Consider the following 26,818-nt stretch of genomic DNA (forward strand, 5'->3'; position numbering starts at 1 on the left):
GGGTTTAATAAAGTAGTAAAATAAAAATAAAAAATCCACTATGTCCTTTAATGCTGTCTTCCCAGTGTTGCACAGCGTTCTAGTGAGGCCTGGTGTTCAACTCTTCTGTATGCCCAACCTGGCTCTATGAATGAGAGGTTCCTTTAATAAGCAGTACAGAGAAAGCGTAGGTTCCTTTCTTTTCCATTTGAACAGATTCTATGCTTTGAAGACTCCTTGATAGAAAGCAGGAAGCTCAGACAAATTTAAACATTTACAATCCACCAGAAGCAAGGCAGTATCAAGACCCAAACCATTAGTTCTCCTCAGAATGACACTTGCTACTCCTTTCCAAACAATATCAACAGACCTCGTAAGATATTTTTGCACAGATTGTAACCTAAAAGTCGCCACTCTACTTGCCAGGTGTACCAGGCCCTGACCTCCCTCCTCTTTGGGCAAGAAAAGCACACTTTTGGGTACCCAATGTAGTCTGTCCCCCCCCCCCCCCACCACACACCCCCACCTCCAAAAAAATAAAATGTATTAAGATTGCTTGTAGTTTCTGTATAAATCCAGCAGGTGGTTCCATGCAAGCCAACCTATGCCACACTGCAGAGGCTATTAAATTATTGGCTATAAGCACCATGCCTCTAAAGGATATCTGAGGCAATGTCCAGCTCCATTTTTTCAGTCTCCCCTCTATTTTTCCTAGCACACCCTCCCAATTTTTCTGGACCATTAACTCATTACTAAGGAAGACCGCCAGATATTTAAAACCATCTCTTTTCCATGATAAATTCCCCGGCAGGCTTAGAAAACCACCACTCCTATTTCCAACCGCTAATGCTTCACTTTTTCCCAGGTAACTTTTGCAGCTGAAATGGCACCAAATTCTTTAACAACCTTACATAGTTTTTCCAACATCTGCTCGATTTTTGGCAAGGAGTACTACATCTGCATAAGCTGACAAAACAAGTTTGTATCACAGTTTGGTAAAGACAGTCCCCCAATACAATTCCTAATTTTGTGCAACAGTGGTTCAATAGAAATAGCATATACCACTCCTGAGAGAGAGCAGCCCTGTTGAATGTCTCTGTTTACTTTGAAAGTGGCACTCAAACCTCCATTTATCTTCAGGACACTCTCAATATTCTGGTATAAAACCTGAGTTGAAGCCAAAACACTAGAGTCTTGCAGAGGTAGAGGCGTTCAACCTGGTCAATTGCCTTTTTGTGGTCCAATGAAATTAGACCAATATCAAAACCCAATGTACCGGAGACTTCCAAAACATCTCAAATTAAAGACACATTGTCTGAGCTAGACCTACCAGGCACAGATTATGTATGTTCCCGATGAATGATTTAATCCATCGCTTGTTTCAGTCTATTGGCCAGAGGTTTGGACAGGAGCTTGTAGTCAGGAGCAAAACAAGGACACCACTTCTTAATGTCATGAAGATATAATTTCTGTGGCAGTAAAGTTATTACGGCTCTTCCGCAGCTTAAAGGCAACAACATGTCCTTAAGACCTTCATTCAACACAGACAACAAGTCTTGCTCAATTTCATTCTGGAAAGTCTTATAAAATTCCACTGGAAGACCATCAATGCCAGGCATCTTTCTTCCACCCATACCCTGCAAAGCTGCATGCAGTTCTGACAGCACCAGCAGTTCTTCCAGATGAACACTCTCATCTTTGGAGACCTTTGGCAAGCCCTCAGCAAAAGAGGCAAACATCTCGTTCTCCTCACACTCACTGCTGTACAGCTTTGAGTTAAAACGCCACTTCTTGTCGCTGTATTTCTTTTGGTTCGCCCTTCCTGTGTCAGAGCGCAGTGCATGAATAAACATGCTCTGACCCTGACCATTCTTCTTCTCAAGACCAAGGAAGAGTTTAGATGGTGCATCCATCTGATTCAGACTCAGAAATCTTGATCGGACTAAAGCTCATTGAGCCTTAGTGCCCAGTAGGTCTGCAAGAATAGCTTTGGGGTTTTTTTCTGTTTGAGAACTGACGGTGATGTCGGAATGTAGAAGATGTGTTGGTCTTGCTGTCCTGTGAGTTTACTTGAAAACAGTACTTTTTCATAACCCCTGACTATCAAAAATATATCTGTGAGCAGAAACTGTTATACATAGTACATACCAAGATAATGTCAAAATCAGCGGGGATTTTTCTGTTTGAAGACTTCAGTATGTTCTTGATTTCATGTGGATTCTACTAATCTTTGAATTTCCACTATTTCTATCTCCAGATCACTCATAGACTGGGTAATGTCCCTAGTAACAATGAGAGTGTACTGTTGACAGAGCTGCTTTATCTCTAGTTTACCTTACTCCCACCACTGTCTCAATGATGTGAAGTCTTGTTTTTTAGTTCTAAAATTATTCCAAAAGACTCTAAAAACATCCTTGAAATTAAGATCACAAGTTAAAGCTGTGTTAAAATGCCAGTACACGCTCTTTGGTTTTATGTTTACAAGTAAGCCGTCACAAATAACCAGGGAATGATCAGTGAAGCCCACAGGTACGATCTTACACATTTTCAAAACATTGAACTGATGTTTAAAACAGTAAAAGCCGTCAAGCCGAGCCAAAGAAGTTACATTATTCCTAGTATGAGCCCATGTATATTGTCTATGATTGCCGTGAAATCTTCTCCATAACTCAGTACACACTGAAGGATTATGAGGCTCAATATGATTCCTGTCTAAACTATCATTTTGGGTATGTTGTTACATCCTATATTAGGAACATAAACATTAGCAAAAAAAAAATCACAGTATTACACTCAAACTGTGCTTTAACCACCATGAACCTGCCCTCTACCACTTGTTCTATCTCGTAGGAAGTAGGTAAGAACCTCGTAGAGAAGAGAATGGCCACTCCCCCTCTTGTGGAGCTCCTATGAGTCATAACAACTTCTCCGTCCCATTCTGCCCTCCATACAGATTCAGTTACACTGTCACTGTGTGTTTCCTGTACAAACGTGACATCAATACCTTTTAACTTTATCAGCTCATACAAAGCAGCTCTTTTACTGATATTTCTTGACCCATTTAGATCAAGAGTACCAATTTTAAAGTTACTCATGAAGAAGAGAAAGAAGATTAGGCTAAAGATCAACAGCATTAAGTTAGAATTCATACAAAACTCCCCAATCTGTTTCATCATCATCATCATTGCTGAGTTCTTGTCTGAGTTTCTGAACAACCTTATTCAGTCTGTAAATTTCCTGGTCAGTAAAGTTCTTGTCTGTGCATTTCCTGGCCAGTAAAGTAAAGGAGTTATTTCTTATCTGATGCAAGGGCCTAAGGACAGGATGTTGTGTTGCTGTAAAGCCCCTTGAGGCAAATTTGTTATCTGTGATATTGGGCTATAAAAATAAAATTGACTTGACTTAAAGCCTCCCTTTCTCTTACTCCTCATCTGAGAGCTGGCTGAATCCAGGACTATTTCTTTATCTGAGAAGTAGTCTTTCACTCTCACATGTTTTTGTGTTTTCTGTAGGAACTGTTTTATTTCTTCTACTTCATAAGCCTGTGTTTCCCTGTGGCTTCTATGCTTCTTTGCAGTAGATTTCATTTCACTCTCACTACCAGCAGCACAATCATCTTCCATGCTGGACTCAAGACTCAGCTGTTTTCTCTTTGGCTCGCTGTTTCCCTTTTTCTTTACAAACGGTCACTTTTTTCCCGCCGGTGAACCATTCTTGAGTACTTTTGGGTTTTCTCTTACGCCGTGGTGCTCTGGGACTGGCCTCTTCACACTCCATGTCAGCCTCCTCATCATCAGCCAAAAGTCCCCCTGCCTGCCACTGTTCCACCATTGTCAACCTCATGTTCCTCCTGATTCACATCCTCACATTCCTGACTAGTTTGGTGGACTCCACTTGTTTCCTCCTGTTTTTCACTACTCTTGTTTGTGGTTTCATTACTCTTCTCATCACTGGCACTGGTTTGACTTTTCTGTTCATCAGCAACCCCCTCCTTGCTGTTTGAACCCGTGTCATCATTTTTAAGTTTGGTTCTGTTGTACTGATGTTGCCTCTTCGTCTGTCTTGGCAGAACCAGCTGGTTTTTCTGGACAAGACCTGATCAGATGTCCCTTCTTACCATAACCAAAACATTTTGCGGTATCTGTTGTTGCAAACAGAATGTAATCAAAATCACCAATCCAAACCAGCGATCCCTGTGTTGCCTACCAACACAGGGATCGTTCGAATCCCCGTGTTACCTCTGGCTTGGTCGGGCTTCCCTACAGACACAATTGGCCGTATCTGCAGGTGGAAGCTGGATGTGGGTATGTATCCTGGTCACTACACTAGCACCTCCTCTGGTCGGTCAGAGCACCTGTTTGGGGAGAGGGGAACTGGGGGGAATAGCTTGATCCTCCCACGCGCTACGTCCCCCCTGGCAAAACTCCTCACTATCAGGTGAAAAGAAGCGGCTGGCAACTCCACATGTATCGGAAGAAGCATGTGGTACTCTGCAGCCCTCCCCGGATCAGTAGAGGAGGTTTCACCAGGGGGCATAGCAGGTGGAAGGATCACAGTATTCCCCCCAGTTCACCCCCCCCAAACAGGTACCAAGACCAACCAGAGGAGGTGCTAGTGCAGCGACCAGGACACATACCCACATCCGGCTTCCCATCCACAGACACGGCCAATTGTGTCCGTAGGGACGCCCGACCAAGGCGGAGGTAACACGGGGATTCAAACTAGCGATCCCCATGTTGGTAGGCAACGGAATAGACCGCCACGCTACCCGGAAACCCCCAACATGACATCTTTTTAACAATTTGAACAAAAATCACTCCTTCACCTTAACCTGTCCAGTAAAGACTTCATTTTCCATCACGCAACTGATTCACATATCGAGAGAGAGAGAGAGAGAGAGAGAGAGAGAGAGAGAGAGAGAGAGAGAGAGAGAGAGAGAGAGAGAGAGAGAGAGAGAGAGAGAGAGAGAGAGAGAGAGAGCGATAGAGAGAGAGGGAGGATGGGAGAGTTGAGAGGTTATTGCAGGGGCGGCTGTTCATGGTTTTATAACTATTGCCTCTTTCCTGTCTGCCATGGCTGGTGTGTGTGTGTGTGTGTGTGTGTGTGTGTGTGTGTGTGTGTGTGTGTGTGTGTGTGTGTGCGTGTGTGTGCTTGTGAGGGAGTAACAGAGAGAGTGACTTAATACCTCAGGAAGATAATCCCTAGAGTGGACAGAGATAATTACCAAAGGGGGACTATGTGGGGAATACGAAACACACACACACACACACACACACACACACACACACACACACAGTATACTGTAGATAAGCGAACGCTGGTGCAGTAGAAGTTGTGTGCATAAGCATGCTGTATCCCCTCCCAAGGCCTCTTTCACATTTTGCAAGAGATTATTACCTCCCTTTGGTCTTCTTTCTCCCAGGTCCTTCTCTTTATCTATCTATCTATCTATCTATCTGTCTATCTATCTATCTATCTATCTATCTATCTATCTAGCTAGCTAGCTAGCTAGCTAGCCATATTCCTACTTACTAGGAATGTAACAGTACATAGAAATCACGGTTGAGTACGTACCTCAGTTTTGAAGTCACGGTTCGGTACATTTTCAGTACAGCAAGAGGAAAAGAAACAAAACATAAAATGGCTTCTTTGTTTCCTTTTTTTAATTAAGCAGTGGTTTACTAAATAAACTAGGGTATGGCTCTTTCCTTCTTTTCTCTCAAGGTTAGAGGAGTTTACTTTTACTTCGTTGTTGGTTGGAAAGTGACTTGAGTAGCCGGTCAGAGTTTGGTGGTGTGCAGTATGGCGACCCTCCCTGGTGAGGGTTCGCCTCCCTTGTCTATCAGACACGGGGTTGGAGTCGTGGCTGACTCGCAGTACACTGTCGAACAGGTTCTCCTGGCTGTCGGAGAACAGGTGGGCCATGAGAATATCACATACAGCTCTCAGATGAATAAAGCCGTGGTGGCTTTTGTCCGAGAGGAGCGTTTGATCCACCTGTTGGTTGAGAGAGGCCTGGTGCTAGACGATCTGTTGTAGCCATCTCACCATTGTAGGTGCAGTCGACACATATTACCATGTCAGGTGTACCTCCATTTATCCTGAACAAGCGCCTTGAAGGAGAACTCTATTTAAATGATTCTCACAACATCTAGAAATGTCATTTAAAGTCAAATATAAAAACCTGTGTATGCAATTTCTGGCAGTGTGAAATTTTTTGAGTGTGGTGTCGGCCCTGTGACTGGCGGTTTGTCCAGGGTGTCTCCCCGCTTGCTGCCCAGTGACTGCTGGGTTAGACTCCAGCATCCCCGTGACCCCGAGAGCAGGATAAGCGGTTTGGATAATGGATGTATGGATGGATGTTGGGCACAAACTTTCATGCTGCGTGCACAGGGAGCCCACAGCAGGAAGTAGTTCAGGTGAGCCACAGCCTGCAGGCACCGCTGAGAGCGGTATCCTGCAAACAGCACAGCAGACAGCAGGAGATACCACAACCGGTGATCCGCAGTCTGGTGTGAAGGCAAATGAAACAACTGGGCAGGACAGCGATAAGGAAAATAATGGTCATCTAAGTTATACTGAAGCACATGCTATAGATGTATGCAGAGACGGAGGACAGACAGAACCAGTGAGAGACAGTCAGACAGCTGAAGCTGAGAGTCAGGTCTCCGCAACAGGTGAGTCACACTGTGGAAATGCTAAAAATGAAGATGAGGAAATGTTAGAGGAGGACACCCCATCACAGTTTAATGATATTGTGTCACACGATGATCAGCAGTCATACTCATTAAAGGAGATTAATGATTTCCTTGATGAAACTTATGGCAGACAGTCTGTGGAAATAACAGTTTTCTTCTCTAATTCTGACAGTTTTGTTAACTCGGTTATTCCATTCCATTATCCAAGCTGCTTATTCGAAGTCAGGTCACGGGATGCTGGAGCCTATCCCAGCAGTCATTGGGTGGCAGGCGGGGAGACACCCTGAACAGGCTGGAAGATTAGAAAAACAGTTGATATGAAGAGCTTAGTAAACAGGAGAGGTTTTGTCTAAAGAAGATTCTGACTAAACTTAGGAAAGAAGGTGAGGAAAGGTTCCTTTAAATGCACAAGATTAAAAATGGGTGATGCACAAAAGGGGTTTTCCTCTTGGAAAGGTTTCACTGCTTGTCCTTCCTTTTCTTTATTTTTTTAATGGAAAGTTTGCAGGTAGGAAGTTTAAATATAAATGGAGGATGGGATAGAGATAAGCGAGGTAGCTGAGCTGAGTAGAGCTAAAAAAAAACAGATGTCCTCTTATTACAGGAGACACATGGCTCAGTAGACAATGAGGTGAAGTGGGGAATGAGTTGGATGGGCCAGTTTTTGTTTTTTGTTGTTTTTTTGAGCCATGGTACCAACCTTAGTACGGTTGTAGCCGTTCTCTTCTCACAGCGCCTCCTTTTAACAAATGTTTTGACATGTGAAGAGGTGCAGGGCAGAAGTAGTTCAGGCAACAATCTGAGATACACCTTTTGTTTTCATAAATGTGTATACTTATAATCCTGGCACTGGTTGTTTGAAATTGTTTAACAAACTGCAAGACAAACTTAAACAGTACAATAGAAGCTCAGTAGTGGGAGGAGACTGGAATTGCACTACACATCCTAGAGTTGACAGACACTCAGAAGAGCCTCATCCAAGTCAGTTTCATTTCTGTCCAGTGTGGTCACAGAAAATGACCTCACGGATGTTCGGAGGAAACTTAATCCAGTTGTTAGGCAGTACACATGGGTGAAGGCTGTTGAGGGTAGTGTGAGGGCAGCCATGTTGGATAGGATTTAATAACAATTGTTTAATTAAGTCCACAATATCCCCTGTTGGATTTACAGATCACCATTTAGTAGTGGCAGATTTTTCCTTACTAGCTCGATTTTGACACTGTCCATACCGGCACTTCAGGGTACGGACAACACATGATAAAACTTTCTGTCAGTTCTTCTCTGAATTCTGGAGTTAGTGGGGGCTGAGGAAGAAAGATTTTGAAAACTTCAACTCAGTGGTGGGAGGTAGTTAATTTGCAGTAACTGAATTGCCCCAAGGGGTTTAATAAAGGAAACTTAATTAATTAAAAAACTTAATTTAGACAGGCTGTCCTAACATTGTCACCCAAAAAGGGAGATCTTGGCTTACTGAAAAACTGGAGACCGGTTTCATTGTTTTGTACAGACTATAAAATATTTGCAAAATGTCTTTCAAATAGACTCAGAGTGTATGGATACTGTTGTACATTATAGCCAGGCATACTGTGTTCCTGACCGTACAATCAAGGATAATCTAATTTTGATATGGGACATTATTGATATATCTAAGCTCCAAGAGCTGGACATTGGTCTTCTTTCTACAGACCAAGAGAAGGCTTTTGATAGTTTTGATTGTTGGTATTTGTTCATTCAAAACACGTGAAGGTTATGGTTTTGGAGAAAAATGTATTTCATGGATCAAGTTGTTGTATTCTGGAGCCAGTGTTCTGTTAAAGGCGGTGGACTCAGCAGACCTGTCTCTGTTCAGAGAGGTATAAGATAGAGTTGTCCCTTATCTGGGATGCTGTATTCCTTGGCCATCAAGCCTCTTTTAATTCAGCTCAGGCAGTCTCTCAGGGCTAACCTTTTCAGAGAACATCACTAATTCAGTTAGTTTGTCAGCATATGCTGACGATGTCACAGTTTTCATAATGAGTCAAAATTATGTTAAAATTCTCAAGCAGAGGGGTGTCCGGGTGGCATGGCGGTCTATTCCGTTGTCTACGAACATGGGGATTGCTGGTTTGAATCTACGTTACCTCCAGCTTGGTCAAGCGTCTCACACACAATTGGCCGTGTCTGTGGGTGGGAAGCCGGATGTGGCTGTGTGTCCTGGTCGCTTCACTAGCACCTCCTCTGGTCGGTCGGGGTGCCTGTTCGGGGTGGAGGAGGAATTGGGGGGAATAGCGTGATCTTCCCACATGCTTACGCCCTGGCGAATGGCCTCACTGTCAGGTGAAAAGAAGCGGCTGGCGAGTCCACATGTATCAGAGGAGGCGTGTGGTAGTCTGCAGCTCTCCGCGGCTCGGCAGATGAGGTGGGACAGCGACTGGGACAGCTCGGAAGAGTGGGGTAATTGGCCAAGTACAACTTGGAGAAAAAAGGAGGGAAAAATCCCCCCCCCCAAAAAAAAAATTCTCATGCAGAAATTGGCCTTATATGAACAAGCTTCTTCCACAAAATTAATTGGTCAAAATCTGAGGGTTTATTAACGGGGGGGGGGGGGCAATAAAGAGAATCCAACATTACAGAAGGGATGAAATGTACAATGCTGTGATTGCAACTATTCCTCAACCGTCTGTGAATAGTACACATGGCCATTGTAACTCTAGTTAATAGTCACACCCATATTTGCATATGAAACCTGTCGTTGGTTTGGGTCGTTATGCCACTGTATTGTTTATAAGGGTGGGGACACCTACCGTCAGTTTAGACTGAAGAGGTCACTTAGATGAGTGATGAAACCTATATGTCAATAAACGCTGTATCCAGATGAACTGATTCAACCTTCTTTGATTTTCTTACCTGGATTATTAAGCATGGATCAAGACAGCCACAACTTGGTTTTTACTTGGCCTGTATTACTTATCGTGTAATATGTGAGCTACGGCTCCTTGCTGCTTTTCTCATGATAGCTTCCTCGGCTCCTGCTTGTACAAGGAAGCAAAGTGTGGGAGTGTTGGTTACCGCCGTGACGAGGAGAGGAGCTGACATGTCTCATCGTTTGACCTCCCTCCTGTCCCACCATGCTCGAGCATGGCTTCAGTTTCTGCCCCATTAAAACACACAGCACACACACACACACACGCACACACACACACACACACACACACACACACAATTTAACACAAATAATGTGCACCGTAAATGTACAGATTATTGTGAGGCCTGTGACACAGCGGAGGAGAAAATGTTAGGTCATGCATATAGGGATGAGATTACATACAGTCCATGGATATGCTACCGAATACAATCCCGCTCCCCTGCTTTTCTCAGTCCTTTCTTCCCCCCATCTCACTCTTTCTTTCACATCTCTGCGCTCTTGTTCATCATGTTGTTTACCCCGGTTATCATCGGCCGAGTCCTCGCCTCGGAGAGCTGTGCTGAGTGAATCTCGAAGGCCGGTGAGCTCTGATGCAGAAACCCAAAAGCAGAACCTAATTGAATGGATGTTGCAAAATATTTTGATTTATCAAACACTAAGTAGCTATTTGAAATGGTCACCACCTGACGTTCTTTACTTTCTTTGACACTACAAATAGTGCTGGGTGTGCTTTTTTTTACAGTCATTCATTTTCATTTTCAGAACGTAGCGGTTATCTTTTCAAAATATTGTCCTTTTTTATTTTTCATTATTTGTTTTTTTTTTTTTGGAGTACTTTTAAGATCCAGTAATCACATCGGTACATAGTGAGAAGCGTGTGGGGGGCAACATATTTCTCTCAACTCTCCATCATACATAATACATATGTTTTCACACACACACACACACACACACACACACACACACACACACACACACACACACACACACACACACACACACACACAGGGCTTCCGCGCTCAGAATCTGACGTTAACATGTGTTGTATTGTGTTGTTTCACTTTGTGAGTGACGTAATGGACAGTTTGAAATCCGATTTGAGTGGCTAGAGCGTCCAGACTGAGACACATCTTTAGACATCCGATTTGAGTCAGAGATGAAACCACCTCCGAATGTGGCTCAAATCTGATTCACAAAGATCAGATTTCAATGTGTTTTTTGCTGTTCAGACTACATAAAAGAAATCGGATTCCAATCTGGATTTGCCAAAAATCCGATTTGGGCTGCCAGTCTAAACGGGGTCTAAGTGACCTCTTCAGTCTCAACTGGCTGCAGGTATCCCCACCCTTATAAACAATACAGTGGCATAACGACCCGAAACCAATTATCAGTTTCATATGCAAATATGGGTGTGGCCGTTAACTAGAGTTTCAATGGTCTTGTACTATTCACAGAGGATCTGGGAATGGATGCAATCACAGCATTGTAAGATGGTGACAGATGTACTCTTAGACCCCCCCCCCCTCGGTTCAGCGATGGTCGTTCCCTCTTCACATAGATGACCTCTTTGACTACCCATTCAAACCAGCATTCCTTCCTATCAAGGATGTGCACATCCTCATCCTTGAAAGAGTGGCCACTGGCCTGTAGGTGGTGTAGACTGTGGAGTCCTGGCCTGGCATGTTAGCTCTCCTGTGTTGCGCCATCCTCTTAGCCAGTGTTTGTTTAGTTTCTCCGTTGTACAAGTCATGGCAATCCTCCTGGCACTTAACAGGGTACACTATATTACTCTGTTTGTGTCAGGGGACCCAGTCCTTGGGGTGGAACAGTTTCTCACGCAGCATTTTTTGGGGTTTGAAAACACTTGTACATTGGGGAAACCAAACAGATGCTGGCCAAGAGGATGACACAACACCTAAGAGCTAATACGTCAGGCCAGGACTCTGCAGTCTACATCCATCTACAGGCCAGTGGCCAGTCTTTCAAGGATGAGGATGTGCACATCCTTGATAGGGAGGAACACTGGCTTGAAATAGAAGTCGAATAGGCCATCTATGTGAAAACCACTGAAACTCTAGTTAATAGCCATGGCAATTTACATAATATGAAACTGATCGTTGGTTTTGGTCATTATGCGACTGTATTGTTTATAAGGGTGGGGATACCTGCAGTCAGTTTTGACTGAAGAGGTCACAAAGGGCATTGACACACCAGGTCGGCCGTCGGCCAATGTCGCGCAATCGGTGAGCTCCTGTGGCCCTAGTTTTTGCGGTGTGCCCCGCACCGTCGGTACTAGTCGGACCCCTGTTGGCAGCTTTTTGGCCGATTCAGCATGTTGAATCGGCGGAGCCCGTCGGTGAGAGAGATCACTCTGATTGGCTGTTCATCTTAGCAAATCAGTGCAGAACGCACATGCTAATTGGCCGTCGGCTGCAGTCTTCGCGGTGTGTTCAAGTGCTACTCTGGCCCAGACGGCAGGCGACGTGGGGCGACGCAACAGTCAGCCTTCGTCGCTACTAGTCGGTTTGGTGTGTCTGGGCCCTTAGACTGAAGAGGTCACTTAGATAAGTAACGTTTCTCTCAATAAACGTGCCCAGATGAACCGATTCACCTTTTCTGTGATTTCCTGACCTGGATTATTGAGCATGCATAAAGACACTTGATGTATTGGCCTCTGAGCCCTACACTGGAACCTTTTATCACACGCGTTAAGGGAATTATTCACTCACACAGTCAAGTAAAATAGGGCCTCGGCTGTGTGTGCCTCATCTGTAGGAATCACAATGATTGACAAAAAGTAAAATCTCACGGGACAAAAAAACAACAGCGCAGAGGTGATGAGACATCACAGCAGAGTTACGTTGTCATGAGTTGTGCCTCTATCCATGTGTGTGCGTGTGTCCTTTGACTTTCGTAGCCCTAAAGCCCAATGAGACATCACTCCTAGGTTCTGCTAACGAAGCCCTGCATTTAAATTATGACGCTGCTGCATACATATATATTTAAAATTCACCCACGGTGATTTTTATGGGACTAAAGAAGAGAAGGGACATGTTAGAAAAACGGTCCCTGGGGTAACGAGCATTTGATTATGTCAAAGCAAGAACGACCATATAGCTCAGTATGGATGCAGTGTAAAAGCCAAACACTGGCTCTCAGACAAAACACCACTTACAAATCTGCTTTGCAAAGAATTTAAGAGTTGAATTTTTAACTAAGGTTAAAGATGACTGGAGAGCATTAGTGAGAAGCAATGCAGCTGAAAACAAACTCAGCTCTGCAGCCGTAACTGTTTAATGCGTAGTAATTCATAATCAGTAAAGTGCTGCTGTTTTACCTCGGCGGCGGTTCTGCTTCGCAGTAGACTATAGACCGAAACTTGGATTCAACCAATTATACACTCGAGTGTCGCACATCTCCGTTGAAAACGGGCATTTCCAAACAGGCTGCTGTGGAAATATGCTGATAACGTATCGACTTCTGTTGCAAGTAGAATTCAAGCTGTAACCCCCCTCCACCACCCCCGCCCCCCGCCAATGGCTGTGGTGGTTTTAAGGACTTGTGGAATCATTTTACCATGAAATGACCGGCTGTGTGGTTCTGGCATCGTCGATGCCATTTCTCATCAACTCATTCACGCCTCCACTCCCTAAGTCTCTGTTTACCCTCCGCTTTTTAGTCACACGGAATGGATTCCCTGTTCGAACAAGATCTATTCTATAGTGTGTGTGTGTGTGTGTGTGTGGACCCTGGACAGAGTGCAGGTTTTACCTTAAAAAGAAGTGGCAGAATGACCCATCCCCCCACTCGCCCTCATCTGACTCTGCCTTCTTGTCTACTGTCTCTTAGTCCTGTCCTCGCTGTCAACTTCACAGTTAGACACACACAAACACCTCCACATTTAAAGGTGCCGCAGACATGGGGTGACAATTTTAGCCTTGTGTGAACTGGCAGCCTCCTTAAAGAAGCACGGACGCGCAAACGCACACACACACGACGTACTTCGGTAAATCTGAAATGAATCGGTTTGCTCCCATCCGCGCCATGCGTTCTGTGATGCTACCAACGCGAGTCCTATTAGTTCTCTTTAGAGCGCATAGTCTCCCCCTCTGACTCCACCTGACCTCCTGGTAAAGGCGATAATGAATCATATGAAATGGGCCGCCTGAAATAAATGAATTGAATTAATTTGTCAGAAATAAATGAATCGAGTCACCTGTAATACCTCTGGTCTGTTCTGTCCAAGTCCCTGTCCGAGTTGGCTGAAATAAGTGGGAAATGATTCTGAGTCAGGTTTAATGGACTGGATATGAGTTATTTAGAGCGAATCCAAAGAACTAGACCCACATAGTTCTGCTGCCTGTCTCTCCTGCCCCAATCCAATTTGGGCTTAATTGAATTGTTCTGGGGCCCCCATCCATATATCTCATCTAAGAGAACCAAGAAGCTTATTACTCTTAGCCCTGTGTGTGTGTGTGTGTGTGTGTGTGTGTGTGTGTGTGTGTGTGTGTGTGTGTGTGTGTGTGCACATGCACGCGCGTGCGCATGTGTGTGCACATGTGTTGGTTGGTTGGTTGATTCGATGACAAAATTAGTGTTCTGTTGTGTGATGGATGTCTGTTATTGTCACTGTTATCAGAAAAATTAACCAAGGGCACGACTCAGGAGGCAGATGTAAGAGTAAAGAGACTGTAGAAAACAAGGATACAGAGATCCAAGCAGGCAAACTAACTACAGAGGGTTGGACTGAGGCAATGTCAAAAACACAGGCAAGGTCAAAACACGATCAGGATCAAAAACATGCAGGCATTGAACAGAAAGCTGGAAAGCTAAGGCACATGGCACAATTAGGGCATATTAGGGAGTTTATGATGGAATCAGGGAACAGGTGAGCAGAGCAGGGACCATCAGATGGATGGCCCGGGGACTGGACACTATGACTGGAAGACAGGGCAGATGGGCGGAGTCACTCCGGAGGGCAATCGGGAGGCAGGGCAAATGGGCGGAGTCGCTTCGAAGGATGACCAGCCGGAAAGACCGATGGGTGAGATTGACCAGACGGCAGGACATATGGGCAGAACCACTCTGGATGTCGACCAGACGCCAGGACAGAGCGGCAGAGCCGCTATATAGGTCAACCAGATGGCAGGACAGATGGGCAGAGCTGCTCTGGAGGTCAACCAGATGGCAGGACAGATGGGTGGAGCCGCTCTGAAGGTCTACGACATAGGCGGAACCGCGCTTGAGGTCGACTGAGATGCTCAGGGCAGAGCCCTTGAGGGTCAAGGCATTGACGAAGCCACTTAGAAGGGCGGCCAAGAGGCAGGAGGTCGGCGAAGGTGGCCGATCATTGAAGGTCTAGCAGGAGGTCAGCGGGGCAGCCGACAGCTTGGGATCTGGCTGGAAGTCGGCAAAGGAGTTCGACGGCTTGGAATCCAGCTGCGCATTGGGAAAGGCAGTCGATGGCTCGGGAACAAGCTAGGCATTGGCAAAAGCGGCTGACAGCTCAGGATCCGGCAAAGGTGGCCAACGACTCGAGAACTAGAACAGGCTGAGCGTTGGCAGTGGCAGCTGACGGCTCAGGAACAGGAACAGACAAAGTGTCGGCAGGGGCAGCCAATGGCTCAAGAATACAAACAGGCTGAGCATCAGCAGTGGCAGCTAACGGCTTTTGAACTAGAACAGGCTGAACCTCAGTATTGGCACTGGGCAGCAGAGACTCTCTGGCCCTGGGTGGCAGAGACCCTGTGACACTGGACAGCAGAGACTCTGTGGCACTGGGCAGTGGAGAAAGCCAGTGGTCTCGGCGACTAAGCTTTGTTCCGGGGGCTCCTAAATGAGAGTACCCAGGGAAAATACCAAACCGAGTCCCATAGAAAGGGGACTGAGGGGGGTCTTCAGGAGAAGGATCAGGTGGGCAGCTAGCTGATATGGAGATAAACTGGTGGCTAGCAGACTTGTAGATAGGCTGGGGACTAGCAGGGCCAAAGCTAGCAGGATGGGAGAGAGGCTGGTGGCTAGCAAGCCTAATAACACCTAGCCGGAGGTTAGGCACATGAGGTTCAGGCTTGGAGGTAGCTGACGAACTACTTGGTTGCTCATGGTAATGAAGAACGTTCACCTGAGCCAGCAGCTCCTTACTCACTGGGGACGAGTTGGCTGGTTCCATGTCGGCCAGATTGTACTGTCAGGGTTCCGTGATTCATGAGGCAGATGTAAAAGTAAAGAGACTTAAAAAACAAGGATACAAAGATCCATGCAGTGGCTCAGTTGTTAGCGCTGTCCCCTCACAGCAAGGAGGTCCTGGGTTCGAACTCTGGGGTTGTCCAACCTTGGGTGTCATCCCAGGTCATCCTCTGTGTGGAGTTTGCTTGTTCTCCCCATGTCTGTGGTGGGTTTTCTCCAGGTGCTCCAGTTTCCCATACCATCAAAAAGAAACCTGCATGTTAGGGTTAGTACTCCTGGCTGTGCCCCTGACGAAGGCATGGCAAGACAAGCTAGAGTTGGTCCCCAGGCGCTGCATGGCGGCTGCCCACTGCTCCTAGCTACACAACTCAGATGGGTTAAATGCAGAGTGGCATTTCCCCACAGGGATTAATAAAGTATATCTACTACTACTTTTGGCTACTCCTGTTAAGGGTCGCCACAGCTGATCATCCGTTTCCATTTCTTAGGATTGATAAAGTATATCAAAATCAAAATTATGACAGAAACTCAAAACCATGACAGAAACTCAAATCATGACAGAAACTCAAAAACCATGACAGAAACTCAAAACCATGACAGAAACTCAAACCCGTGACTGTTATCAAACTGGGGAGTTCGGTGCTTGTGCCTCGTGACTAGTAGAGAGCGAGAGAAAAGCCAAATGAGTGTGAATGTTTGTGTATGCATGTGTATGCTAGTGCATATATTCATTCATATGTGTATGTGGGCACACACATGAATGTGTGTGTGTGTGTGTGGTGTTCACAAGCGGGTACAGTTTGAATGGATTCTGATGTCAGTTGTCATAAGTGAATGAACTGCACTGCTGTTACCTTGGAAATTACAAAAACTGAGCTACATTGAATTAAATCTCACGATCTTCCTGTCTTTTCTTTCCATTTTTCCTCACTTATACCTCCCTTTCATTCATTCTTCTATCCCCCCGTCCTCTCGTTCTCCATCTCTCTCTCGCTCTCAGGATGTGAAGTCCACATTTTTCCAGTTCGGTGCCTCCATCCAGCAGGAGGCTCTGTTGATGCTTAACATCATGGAGGAATACGACTGGCACATCTTCTCCATCGTCACCTCCAAGTTCCCCGGCTACCAGGAGTTCATCAACATACTGAAAACCACCGTGGACAACAGGTAACGTCAGCCCGGAGGAGGAGGAGAAAGCACAACACTGTGATTCCTCTGTGGGCACTGTCCAAACTCTGTCCCGTTTTAACTGCCCAAACCCTGTCCTGTTTTAACTGTCCAAACTCTGTCCCGTTTTAACTGTCCAAACTCTGTCCTGTTTTAACTGTCCAAACTCTGTCCTGTTTTAACTGTCCAAACTCTGTCCCGTTTTAACTGCCCAAACTCTGTCCCGTTTTAACTGTCCAAACTCTGTCCCGTTTTAACTGTCCAAACTCTGTCCCGTTTTAACTGTCCAAACTCTGTCCCGTTTTAACTGTCCAAACTCTGTCCCGTTTTAACTGTCCAAACTCTGTCCCGTTTTAACTGCCCAAACTCTGTCCCGTTTTAACTGTCCAAACTCTGTCCCGTTTTAACTGTCCAAACTCTGTCCCGTTTTAACTGTCCAAACTCTGTCCCGTTTTAACTGCCCAAACTCTGTCCCGTTTTAACTGTCCAAACTCTGTCCTGTTTTAACTGCCCAAACTCTGTCCCGTTTTAACTGCCCAAACTCTGTCCCGTTTTAACTGTCCAAACTCTGTCCTGTTTTAACTGTCCAAACTCTGTCCTGTTTTAACTGTCCAAACAATGTCCCGTTTTAACTGTCCAAACTCTGTCCTGTTTTAACTGTCCAAACTCTGTCCCGTTTTAACTGCCCAAACTCTGTCCCGTTTTAACTGTCCAAACTCTGTCCCGTTTTAACTGTCCAAACAATGTCCCGTTTTAACTGCCCAAACTCTGTCCTGTTTTAACTGTCCAAACTCTGTCCTGTTTTAACTGTCCAAACTCTGTCCCGTTTTAACTGTCCAAACAATGTCCCGTTTTAACTGCCCAAACTCTGTCCCGTTTTAACTGCCCAAACTCTGTCCTGTTTTAACTGCCCAAACTCTGTCCCGTTTTAACTGTCCAAACTCTGTCCCGTTTTAACTGTCCAAACAATGTCCCGTTTTAACTGTCCAAACTCTGTCCCGTTTTAACTGCCCAAACTCTGTCCTGTTTTAACTGCCCAAACTCTGTCCCGTTTTAACTGTCCAAACTCTGTCCCGTTTTAACTGCCCAAACTCTGTCCCGTTTTAACTGTCCAAACTCTGTCCCGTTTTAACTGTCCAAACTTTGTCCCGTTTTAACTGTCCAAACTCTGTCCCGTTTTAACTGCCCAAACTCTGTCCCGTTTTAACTGTCCAAACTCTGTCCCGTTTTAACTGTCCAAACTCTGTCCCGTTTTAACTGTCCAAACTCTGTCCCGTTTTAACTGCCCAAACTCTGTCCCGTTTTAACTGTCCAAACTCTGTCCTGTTTTAACTGTCCAAACTCTGTCCCGTTTTAACTGCCCAAACTCTGTCCCGTTTTAACTGTCCAAACTCTGTCCCGTTTTAACTGTCCAAACAATGTCCCGTTTTAACTGCCCAAACTCTGTCCTGTTTTAACTGTCCAAACTCTGTCCTGTTTTAACTGTCCAAACTCTGTTCTGTTTTAACTGTCCAAACCCAAACTCTGTCCCGTTTTAACTGTCCAAACAATGTCCCGTTTTAACTGCCCAAACTCTGTCCTGTTTTAACTGCCCAAACTCTGTCCTGTTTTAACTGCCCAAACTCTGTCCCGTTTTAACTGTCCAAACTCTGTCCTGTTTTAACTGTCCAAACAATGTCCCGTTTTAACTGCCCAAACTCTGTCCTGTTTTAACTGTCCAAACTCTGTCCTGTTTTAACTGTCCAAACTCTGTTCTGTTTTAACTGTCCAAACTCTGTCCCGTTTTAACTGTCCAAACAATGCCCCTTTTTAACTGCCCAAACTCTGTCCTGTTTTAACTGCCCAAACTCTGTCCTGTTTTAACTGCCCAAACTCTGTCCCGTTTTAACTGTCCAAACTCTGTCCTGTTTTAACTGTCCAAACAATGTCCCGTTTTAACTGTCCAAACTCTGTCCCGTTTTAACTGCCCAAACTCTGTCCTGTTTTAACTGCCCAAACTCTGTCCTGTTTTAACTGCCCAAACTCTGTCCCGTTTTAACTGTCCAAACTCTGTCCCGTTTTAACTGCCCAAACTCTGTCCCGTTTTAACTGCCCAAACTCTGTCCTGTTTTAACTGTCCAAACTCTGTCCCGTTTTAACTGTCCAAACTCTGTCCTGTTTTAACTGTCCAAACTCTGCCCTGCTTTAACTGCCCAAACTCTGTCCTGTTTTAACTGCCCAAACTCTGTCCCGTTTTAACTGTCCAGACTCTGTCCTGTTTTAACTGTCCAAACAATGTCCCGTTTTAACTGCCCAAACTCTATCCTGTTTTAACTGTCCAAACTCTGTCCTGTTTTAACTGTCCAAACTCTGTCCTGTTTTAACTGTCCAAACTCTGTCCCGTTTTAACTGTCCAAACTCTGTCCTGTTTTAACTGGGGCTGTGAATACTTACACATGCACACACTCATAGACTGTAAAGATTTACACAAAATAAAAATAAAATAAAAAAAATCAACAACTGGGGGCGTCCGGGTGGCGTGGCGGTCTGTTCCGTTGCCTAGTCAAGGCAAGTCAAGTCAATTTCATTTGTGTAGCCCAATATCACAAATTACAAATTTGCCTCATGGGGCCTTACAGCAACACAACATCCCGTCCTTAGACCCTCGCATCGGATAAGGAACAACTCCCTAAAAACCCTTTAACAGGGAGAATAAACAGGAAGAAACCTCAGGGAGAGCAACAGAGGAGGGATCTCTCTCCCAAGACGCACAATGTGCAATGGATGTTGTGTTTACACAATTTACACAATACAACATTGAAAGAGGATAACAGAATTATAATGGAATTATAACATTTTGAAGAATATGATGCGCAATGGGATTTCCGGTTCGAATCCCTGTGTTACATCCAGCTTGGTTGGGTGTCCCGACAAACACAATTGGCCGTGTCTGCGGGTGGGAAGCCATATGTGAGAATATGTCCTGGTCGCTGCACTAGCGCCTCCTCTGGCTGGTCAGGACGCCTGCTCTTGGGGGGATGGTGGACTGGGGGCAATAGCGTGATCTTCCCACATGCTATAGCCCCCTGGCAAAACTCCTCACTGTCAGTGGAAAAGAAGGGGCCGGCGACTCCACATGTATGGGAGGAGGCATGTGGTAGTCTGCAGCCCTCCCCGGATCGGCAGAAGGGGTGGAGCAGTGACCGGGACGGCTCAGAAGAGTGGGGTAATTGGCCGGGTACAACTGGAGAGAAAAAGGGGAAAAATAAAAAAAACCCGAAAAACTGAGCGAGAGAGAGAGAGAGAGAGAGAGAGAGAGAGAGAGAGAGAGAGAGAGAGAGAGAGAGAGAGAGAGAGAGAGAGAGAGTGCAGCCGTATTAGAAGCATTATGGCTGTAGCGAGTTGTCAAGATGGTTGCATCCTCACCGCAATGCTTGTAGTGACGGCGGGACCATCTCACAGGGAAGAAAAGACAGTTTTCTCTGTTAATATGAGCTACACCAAAGCGCTATGAGTTTTAATAGAGAATATGGACCACTGGAGCTTCCTGGATGTGCACATTATGTGGTGAAATTTCCTTTTCCATCTAAAGTTGTGTTCAGACACGAGGCGATGTGTTGACGGCTTATGGGCAAATCCCCCTGTGTGTTTTTACGTCCTACAAGTAGGGGGTAGTACACTGTATATCAGCTGATGACATAACGCCATACATCCTCATGACAGCCATCGACATTAGGAAGTACAACAAAATTCAGAAATTCAGTCTCCACTTTTCTGTTTACTTGCTCGCATTTACTCATCGCTCTCGTCGCTTAGGAAGTGAAGCATCGGACACCAAGACTTTGTGATTTAATGCTAAAAATTGCTGCTTTATTTAATGTAACCTTAATATGTCCAAATATTCCAGACACTCCAATCATGTACAAAAAAAAAAGAAGAGGCTGAAATGGATGAAAATAACCTCATATGAAGCTGACAGTGTGCGGTTTAACCTCACATTAACTGTCTCATTGCACACCAGCCATAATAAGATTACACAGCCAAAATATCAAAAATGGGTCACTGTCCAAATTCCTAAGAGGCTGGCTGAAAATGTGAGTAGGTTTATCAATTCACTTGCAGCATCTCACAAGTACACCCCTCTTTATTACTGTGCACAAAAGTTATTATTGTTATTATTATTATTATGTAAAATAGCTGGTAGATAACCTGAGACTGTAGACATTTATCGGGCATTTATCTTGCATATAAGATCAATTTGTGGTCACAGGATTATTTTGTCACATTTTTTTTAAGAGTTTGCCCCCTTTTTCTCCCCCATTGTATCCGTCCAATTACCCCACATCTCCGAGCCGTCCCAGTATCAGGAAATATGTGGAGTCTTTACCTTCCCGAACCACCATAAAGAACTTTTAAGGGGGGGCGTTTGGGATGCATGGCGGTCTATCCGTTGCCTACCAACACAGGGTGTCGCCGGTTCAAATCCCTGTGTTACCTCCAGCTTGGTCAGGTGTCGCTACAGACACAGTTGGCTGTGTCTGCGGGTGGGAAGCCGGATGTGGGTGTGTGTCCTGGTCGCTGCACTAGCGCCTCCTCTGGTCAGTTGGGGCACCTGTTCGGGGGGGGGGGACTTGGGGGAATAGCATGATCCTTCACGTGCTACTTCCCCTTGCAAAACTCCTCACTGTCGGGTGAAAAGAAGCGGCTGGTGACTCCATACAGCCCAGTATCCCGCCAAAGCGTGGAATATACCCGCCGGTCAAACGTGTCAGTGTCACGGTTTGCCTCGCTAAGGCGTGAAAAGTACACGCATGTATGAAGGTGTAGTGCCAGCAGGGGGCGATGATTAGCTCAATGCCATCAACTCGCCACGGAGGTAAAGAAGCATACAGCATTTTCCAAAATCCCTCCCTCAATCCCAACCCAACTCCAACCCTAACCGTAACCTGCCTTCGCCTCTTAATCATCGCCCCCTGCTGGCACTGCACCTTCATGCACACGTGTACTTTTCACGCCTGAGCGAGGCAAACCGTGACACTGGCACGTTGAGCTGGCAGGTGTAGTACACGCTTTGGCGTGATACCGGTTGCTCCACATGTATCGGAGGAGCCATGTCGTAGTCTGTAGCCCTCCCCGGATCAGCAGAGGGGGTGGAGCAGCAACCGTGAAGATTCAGAAGAGTGAGGTAATTGGCCAAGAACCATTGGGGAGAAAAAGGGGGGGAAATCCCCCCCCCCAAAAAAAAATAAAAGAACGTTTGATAATGCATTCTTAAGAGAACAGGGAGTTGGCTATGCCAAAAAAATTGAGATGAAAAGGGAGGATAATGTAAAAAAAGACAACGGCTTCATCAGAGTAATGTTGTTTGTCCATTCAGTTGAACTGCGTGGGTTCTTTGACATTCATCACGCGGCACTGACTTTAACATTTGCTGCTTTCAGATTAATATGTTTCCATCTGCTTTCCTAAGTACCCCCACAACCACCTTTGACATTTTATATTGTTAAGGTTTTCACATCTCGTCATACCAAACCAATTCTTCATTTCTCCCCTCCTGCGTATGAAAGAAAGCAGTTTCCAAATGTCTCGCTGCAGAAAATGCAAAGACCAAGTGCAGAAGCTGCTCGAATGAATTCATTTTTAACCGAAAAGGTCACATTGAAACCTTATCACGATTTCAGCGCCGTGTGTAAATAACACTATTTTTGCATAGTGCCGTTTCTGACGGGACCGCAGGCTTTGGATTTGGCCTGTTAATCCAAATACTGACCTCCATCTTCCGTTGGTCTGCTGAACAATTACCGACATTTGCGTTACATGCCCACTGAGCCTGTTTCCACACACCTTCCCCTCACACAACTCTAGTTAAGACATACAAACCATTGGTACTGCAATGAGCAGGGATGTCAGGTAATCTCTTAAATTACAAAATTACCAAGCATTCATCACCAAGAAATAACCATGTAATATATTTTAAAAATATTTTTATATCTTAAAATATTTTTAGTTAATTTTTTAAATATTTAAATATTTATTTAAAATATTATTTGATAAAAATTATCGGTTAAACTTGAATATAAGGTGAATATTGAATATCCTGACGAGTAACGTAGCCATAGTAAAGATAGCAAGACATTAAATATTCACTTTATATTCAAGTTTAAGAGTTACTTAGCATTTATTACTGTGACACAAAGCATTGGCAATGCCTATTTTGGTACGATATGATAAATGAGCTAGGATGACCGATAACCATTGAGTAAAATATGAGTAAGATAAGTGCTTTTCTGTATCTCTAGTTTGTTCCTTTTCATTATAATGTGCAGTTAAATATAATCTACATTAAACACTGCATGGAGCAGATTCACAAATTGAATATTACCAAACAAATACTTTGAATCCTTATTTTTTTCATATTTTCATTTACATTTTTTAAATATTTAATATATAGTTAAAATATTATCTGATAAAATTATCTTTTAAACTTGAATATAAGGTTAATATTGAATGTCCTGGTGAGTATCATAACCATAGTAAAGATAGCAAGATATTCAGTATTCACCATATAGTATTCAAGTTTAACAGCTAGTTAGAATTTATTTCTGTGATGCAAAGGATTGGCAATACTTAATTATAGTACAATGAGATAAATGAACTAGGATGACCGGTAATCATTGAGTAAAATATGAGTAAGATAAAGACTTTTCTGTATCTCTAGTTTGTTCCTTTTCCTTATAATGTGCAGTTAAATATAATCTACATCAAACACTGCATAGAACAATTTCACAAACTGAATATTACCAAACAAGTATTTTGAATCCTTTGTGTCACAGGGATAAATATTATCTGTTTAAAATGTAAAATTTTTACATTTAAAAAAAAATATTTTTATATAATTTAAAAAATATATATTTAAATAGTTATAATTTTATGTATGAATATCTGTTAAATATTTGAAATTTTTCAACATTTTCAAATATTTTTATTTTTGAAAATATTTTATTTAAATTTCTCAAATATTTACATATTTATTTCAAATATTATCTGATAAAAATCATCTGTTAAACTTGAATATAACGTGAATATTGAATGTCCTGATGAGTAACATAACCATAGTAAAGCTAGCACCACATTCAGTAGTCACCTTATATTCAAGTTTAAGAGATAGTTAGCATTTATTTCTGTGATGCAAACGATTCACAATACTTGTTTTTGCTGCAGTGTGATTTGTGACTTCATCCTATACAGTATTTGATGTGGATATTGTTTCTAACAGTACATTATAATGGCAAGGAAGGAAATACAGAGAAAAGCCTCTATTTTACTCAGTAATTACCACTTATCACGGTGCCGTTACATCTGTTTTACTAATGTTACACATTAACTTCTGTGTAATGTAGAGACCTGTGATTTTGAAATCTTAAAGGATGTTGAATACTAAGGATAATTATTGCCGCTATGAAAAGATATGCTAGTGAAGAAAACATTTCCCGCTCATTGTTAATGTCCTCTTCCTCCTCCTCTTTCTCTACCTCTTTTCAGTTTTGTGGGCTGGGACCTGCAGAACATCATCACGCTGGATGCCGTGGAGGAGGACAGCCGGTCCCAGATCATGCTGAAGAAGGTCCAGTCCCCCGTGGTCGTGCTCTACTGCTCCAAGGATGAGGCCCTGTACATACTGGAGGAGGCCCGCTCCCTGGGCCTCACCGGCTTCGGCTACATCTGGATCGTGCCCTCCCTGACCACGGGGAACCCGGAGATAACCCCCGAGGAGTTCCCGTCCGGGATGATCTCAGTGTCCTACGACGACTGGGACTACCCGCTTGAGGCGCGGGTCCGGGACGGCCTCGGGATCATAACGTCTGCGGCGGCGGCCATGTTGGAGGAGTACGGCGACATCCCCCGAGGCCAAGACCTCCTGCTACGGTCAGATGGAGAAGACCAACAAGCTGCCGCCCAGTGCCCTGCACAAGTAAGGAGGGGGCCTGATGAGTGTGTTTGTTTGTGTTTGTGTTTGTGTGAGAGAGCGAGAGGCCGATGTTTACAGTAAAGAGAATATGACTATTGATGACTACTAATAAGGAAGACAGGGATCGGGGGGGATGCGAGTGTTTTATAGCCGGCTCTGTTTTTCTTCCCCTCATTTGTAAGGCTGTGCACGTGCACGGCCAACGAGCAGCCATGCTGCGCTTTGCACGTGTGTGAGCGAGCCCGCAGCTTTGTTTACGTTCGCCCTCCTCTTCAGTAATTAGACACTTCCAACAAGTCGTCTGTCTGACATGAAGGGAGAAAAACATCGCTGGCGGGCAAAAGAAGAAAGGGAGAGGCTCCGAGTGAGACGTGGATGGAGAGATAACAGGAACCAGAGAGAGGGAGAGACAGGAGAGAGAGACAGGGGAGACGTGGGAGTCAAGAGAGAGAAGAGGAAGAGTGAATGAGTGAAGAGATTGACAGAAAACAGCAACAACAGAAGGGAGAAATGTCGAGTGGGTTAACAGCAGGGAGGGAGCAGCAGCAGGGAGCCTCTACAAATGAGCGTGCTCTGAACTCTAAAGAGCCCCTTGATAAGTCCCTCTGTCCCTTTTCTCATTCACTCATCTCTCTCTCTCTCTCTCTCTCTCTCTCTCTCTCTCTCTCTCTCTCTCTCTCTCTCTCTCTCTTCGTCCTTCCTTCTTTCTCGCTCTACTTACCATGTCTGCCTTCTTTCGGTACTGTCTGGCTGTCCATCTGAGAGGGAGGGAGGGAGGGAGGGAGAGTGTGAGTAGTGATGGAAACATTGCAATAGAGAGAGATGGAGCGAGAGAAGAAAACCAAAACAAAGCTGGACATGGAGAAACGTGTACAAAGTGGTTGGTGTAGAAGTTCTGGTCTGCAAATTTCCGTTTTTTTTTTTTGGTTCTTTTTTTCCTGATGCATGTCAGCCACAGTTTAGCTTTCCGACACTAGCTTAGGAAGGTGCGGTTTCTCCCAGAAACCACATCCAGACGACTTCGCCCAAATGAGGAAACTGTTCTTTATTAGTCCAAGGAAGGAACCAGAAACCTTGTAAACATCCTGAAGTACTGAAGTTTATCAATGACCATGTGGCAGATTTAAGTCTGCTGGAGGCTTGTTTAAAGGCATTCTCCTCTAAATTACTCTAGTCATGTGTCCGGGTCTAGTTAGGCGTCCTAGTCTACTCTAGTCGTCTAGTCAGGCATCTACTCTAGTCGTCTAGTCAGGCGTCTACTCTTGTCAGGCATTCGGGTAGCGTAACGGTCTATTCCGTTGCCTACCAACACAGGGATCCCGGTTCGAATCCCCGTGTTACCTCCGGCTTGGTCGGACGTCCCTACAAACACAAGTGGCCGTGTCTGCGGGTGGGAAGCCGGAGTTAGGTATGTGTCCTGGTCGCTGCACTAACGCCTCCTCTGGTCGGTCGGGGCTCCTGTTCAGGGGGGAGGGAGAACTGGGGGGAATAGCGTGATCCTCCCACGTGCTACATCCCCCCGGTGAAACTCCTCACTGTCAGGTGAAAAGAAGCGGCTGGCGACTCCACATGTATGGGAGGAGGCATGTGGTAGTCTGCAGCCCTCCCCGGATCGGCAGAAGGGGGGCAGCAGCGACCGGGGAAAGCTCGGAAGAGTGGGGTAATGGGGTGGATACAATTGGGGAGAAAGGGGGGGGTAAATAAATTGCTCTAGTCAAACCTCACACAATCCTTAACAAAATCTGGCAGTTTTTATTTATTTATTTGTGTATTTATTTGGGTGTTTTGGCAGTAATTGTGAATGGGTATAACACCGCTGGGTCCGCGGTGCTTTCCGAAGCGAGGACAGATGACATTTTAACAGCGTGACCTCACTCCCGGTTATCTGAATATCAGAATCAGAAAAAAAGGCCCGTTTTAAATGTCCCAGGACTA

General features: G+C 44.8%; 1 protein-coding gene across 1 annotated transcript in view; it reads left to right on the forward strand.

Moving 5' to 3' along the window:
* The window catches only part of grin2aa (glutamate receptor, ionotropic, N-methyl D-aspartate 2A, a), a 262,500-nt gene that overhangs the window by 138,010 nt on the left and 97,672 nt on the right, over positions 1-26,818 (forward strand). Inside the window, 3 exon segments of the mRNA XM_056287637.1 lie at positions 16,769-16,935; positions 24,457-24,814; positions 24,816-24,886. Coding sequence (XP_056143612.1) covers positions 16,769-16,935; positions 24,457-24,814; positions 24,816-24,886 — 596 coding nt within the window.

Source organism: Lampris incognitus, chromosome 10 (genome assembly GCF_029633865.1).
Source record: "Lampris incognitus isolate fLamInc1 chromosome 10, fLamInc1.hap2, whole genome shotgun sequence".
In the NCBI taxonomy this organism is placed as follows: Eukaryota; Metazoa; Chordata; class Actinopteri; order Lampriformes; family Lampridae; genus Lampris; species Lampris incognitus.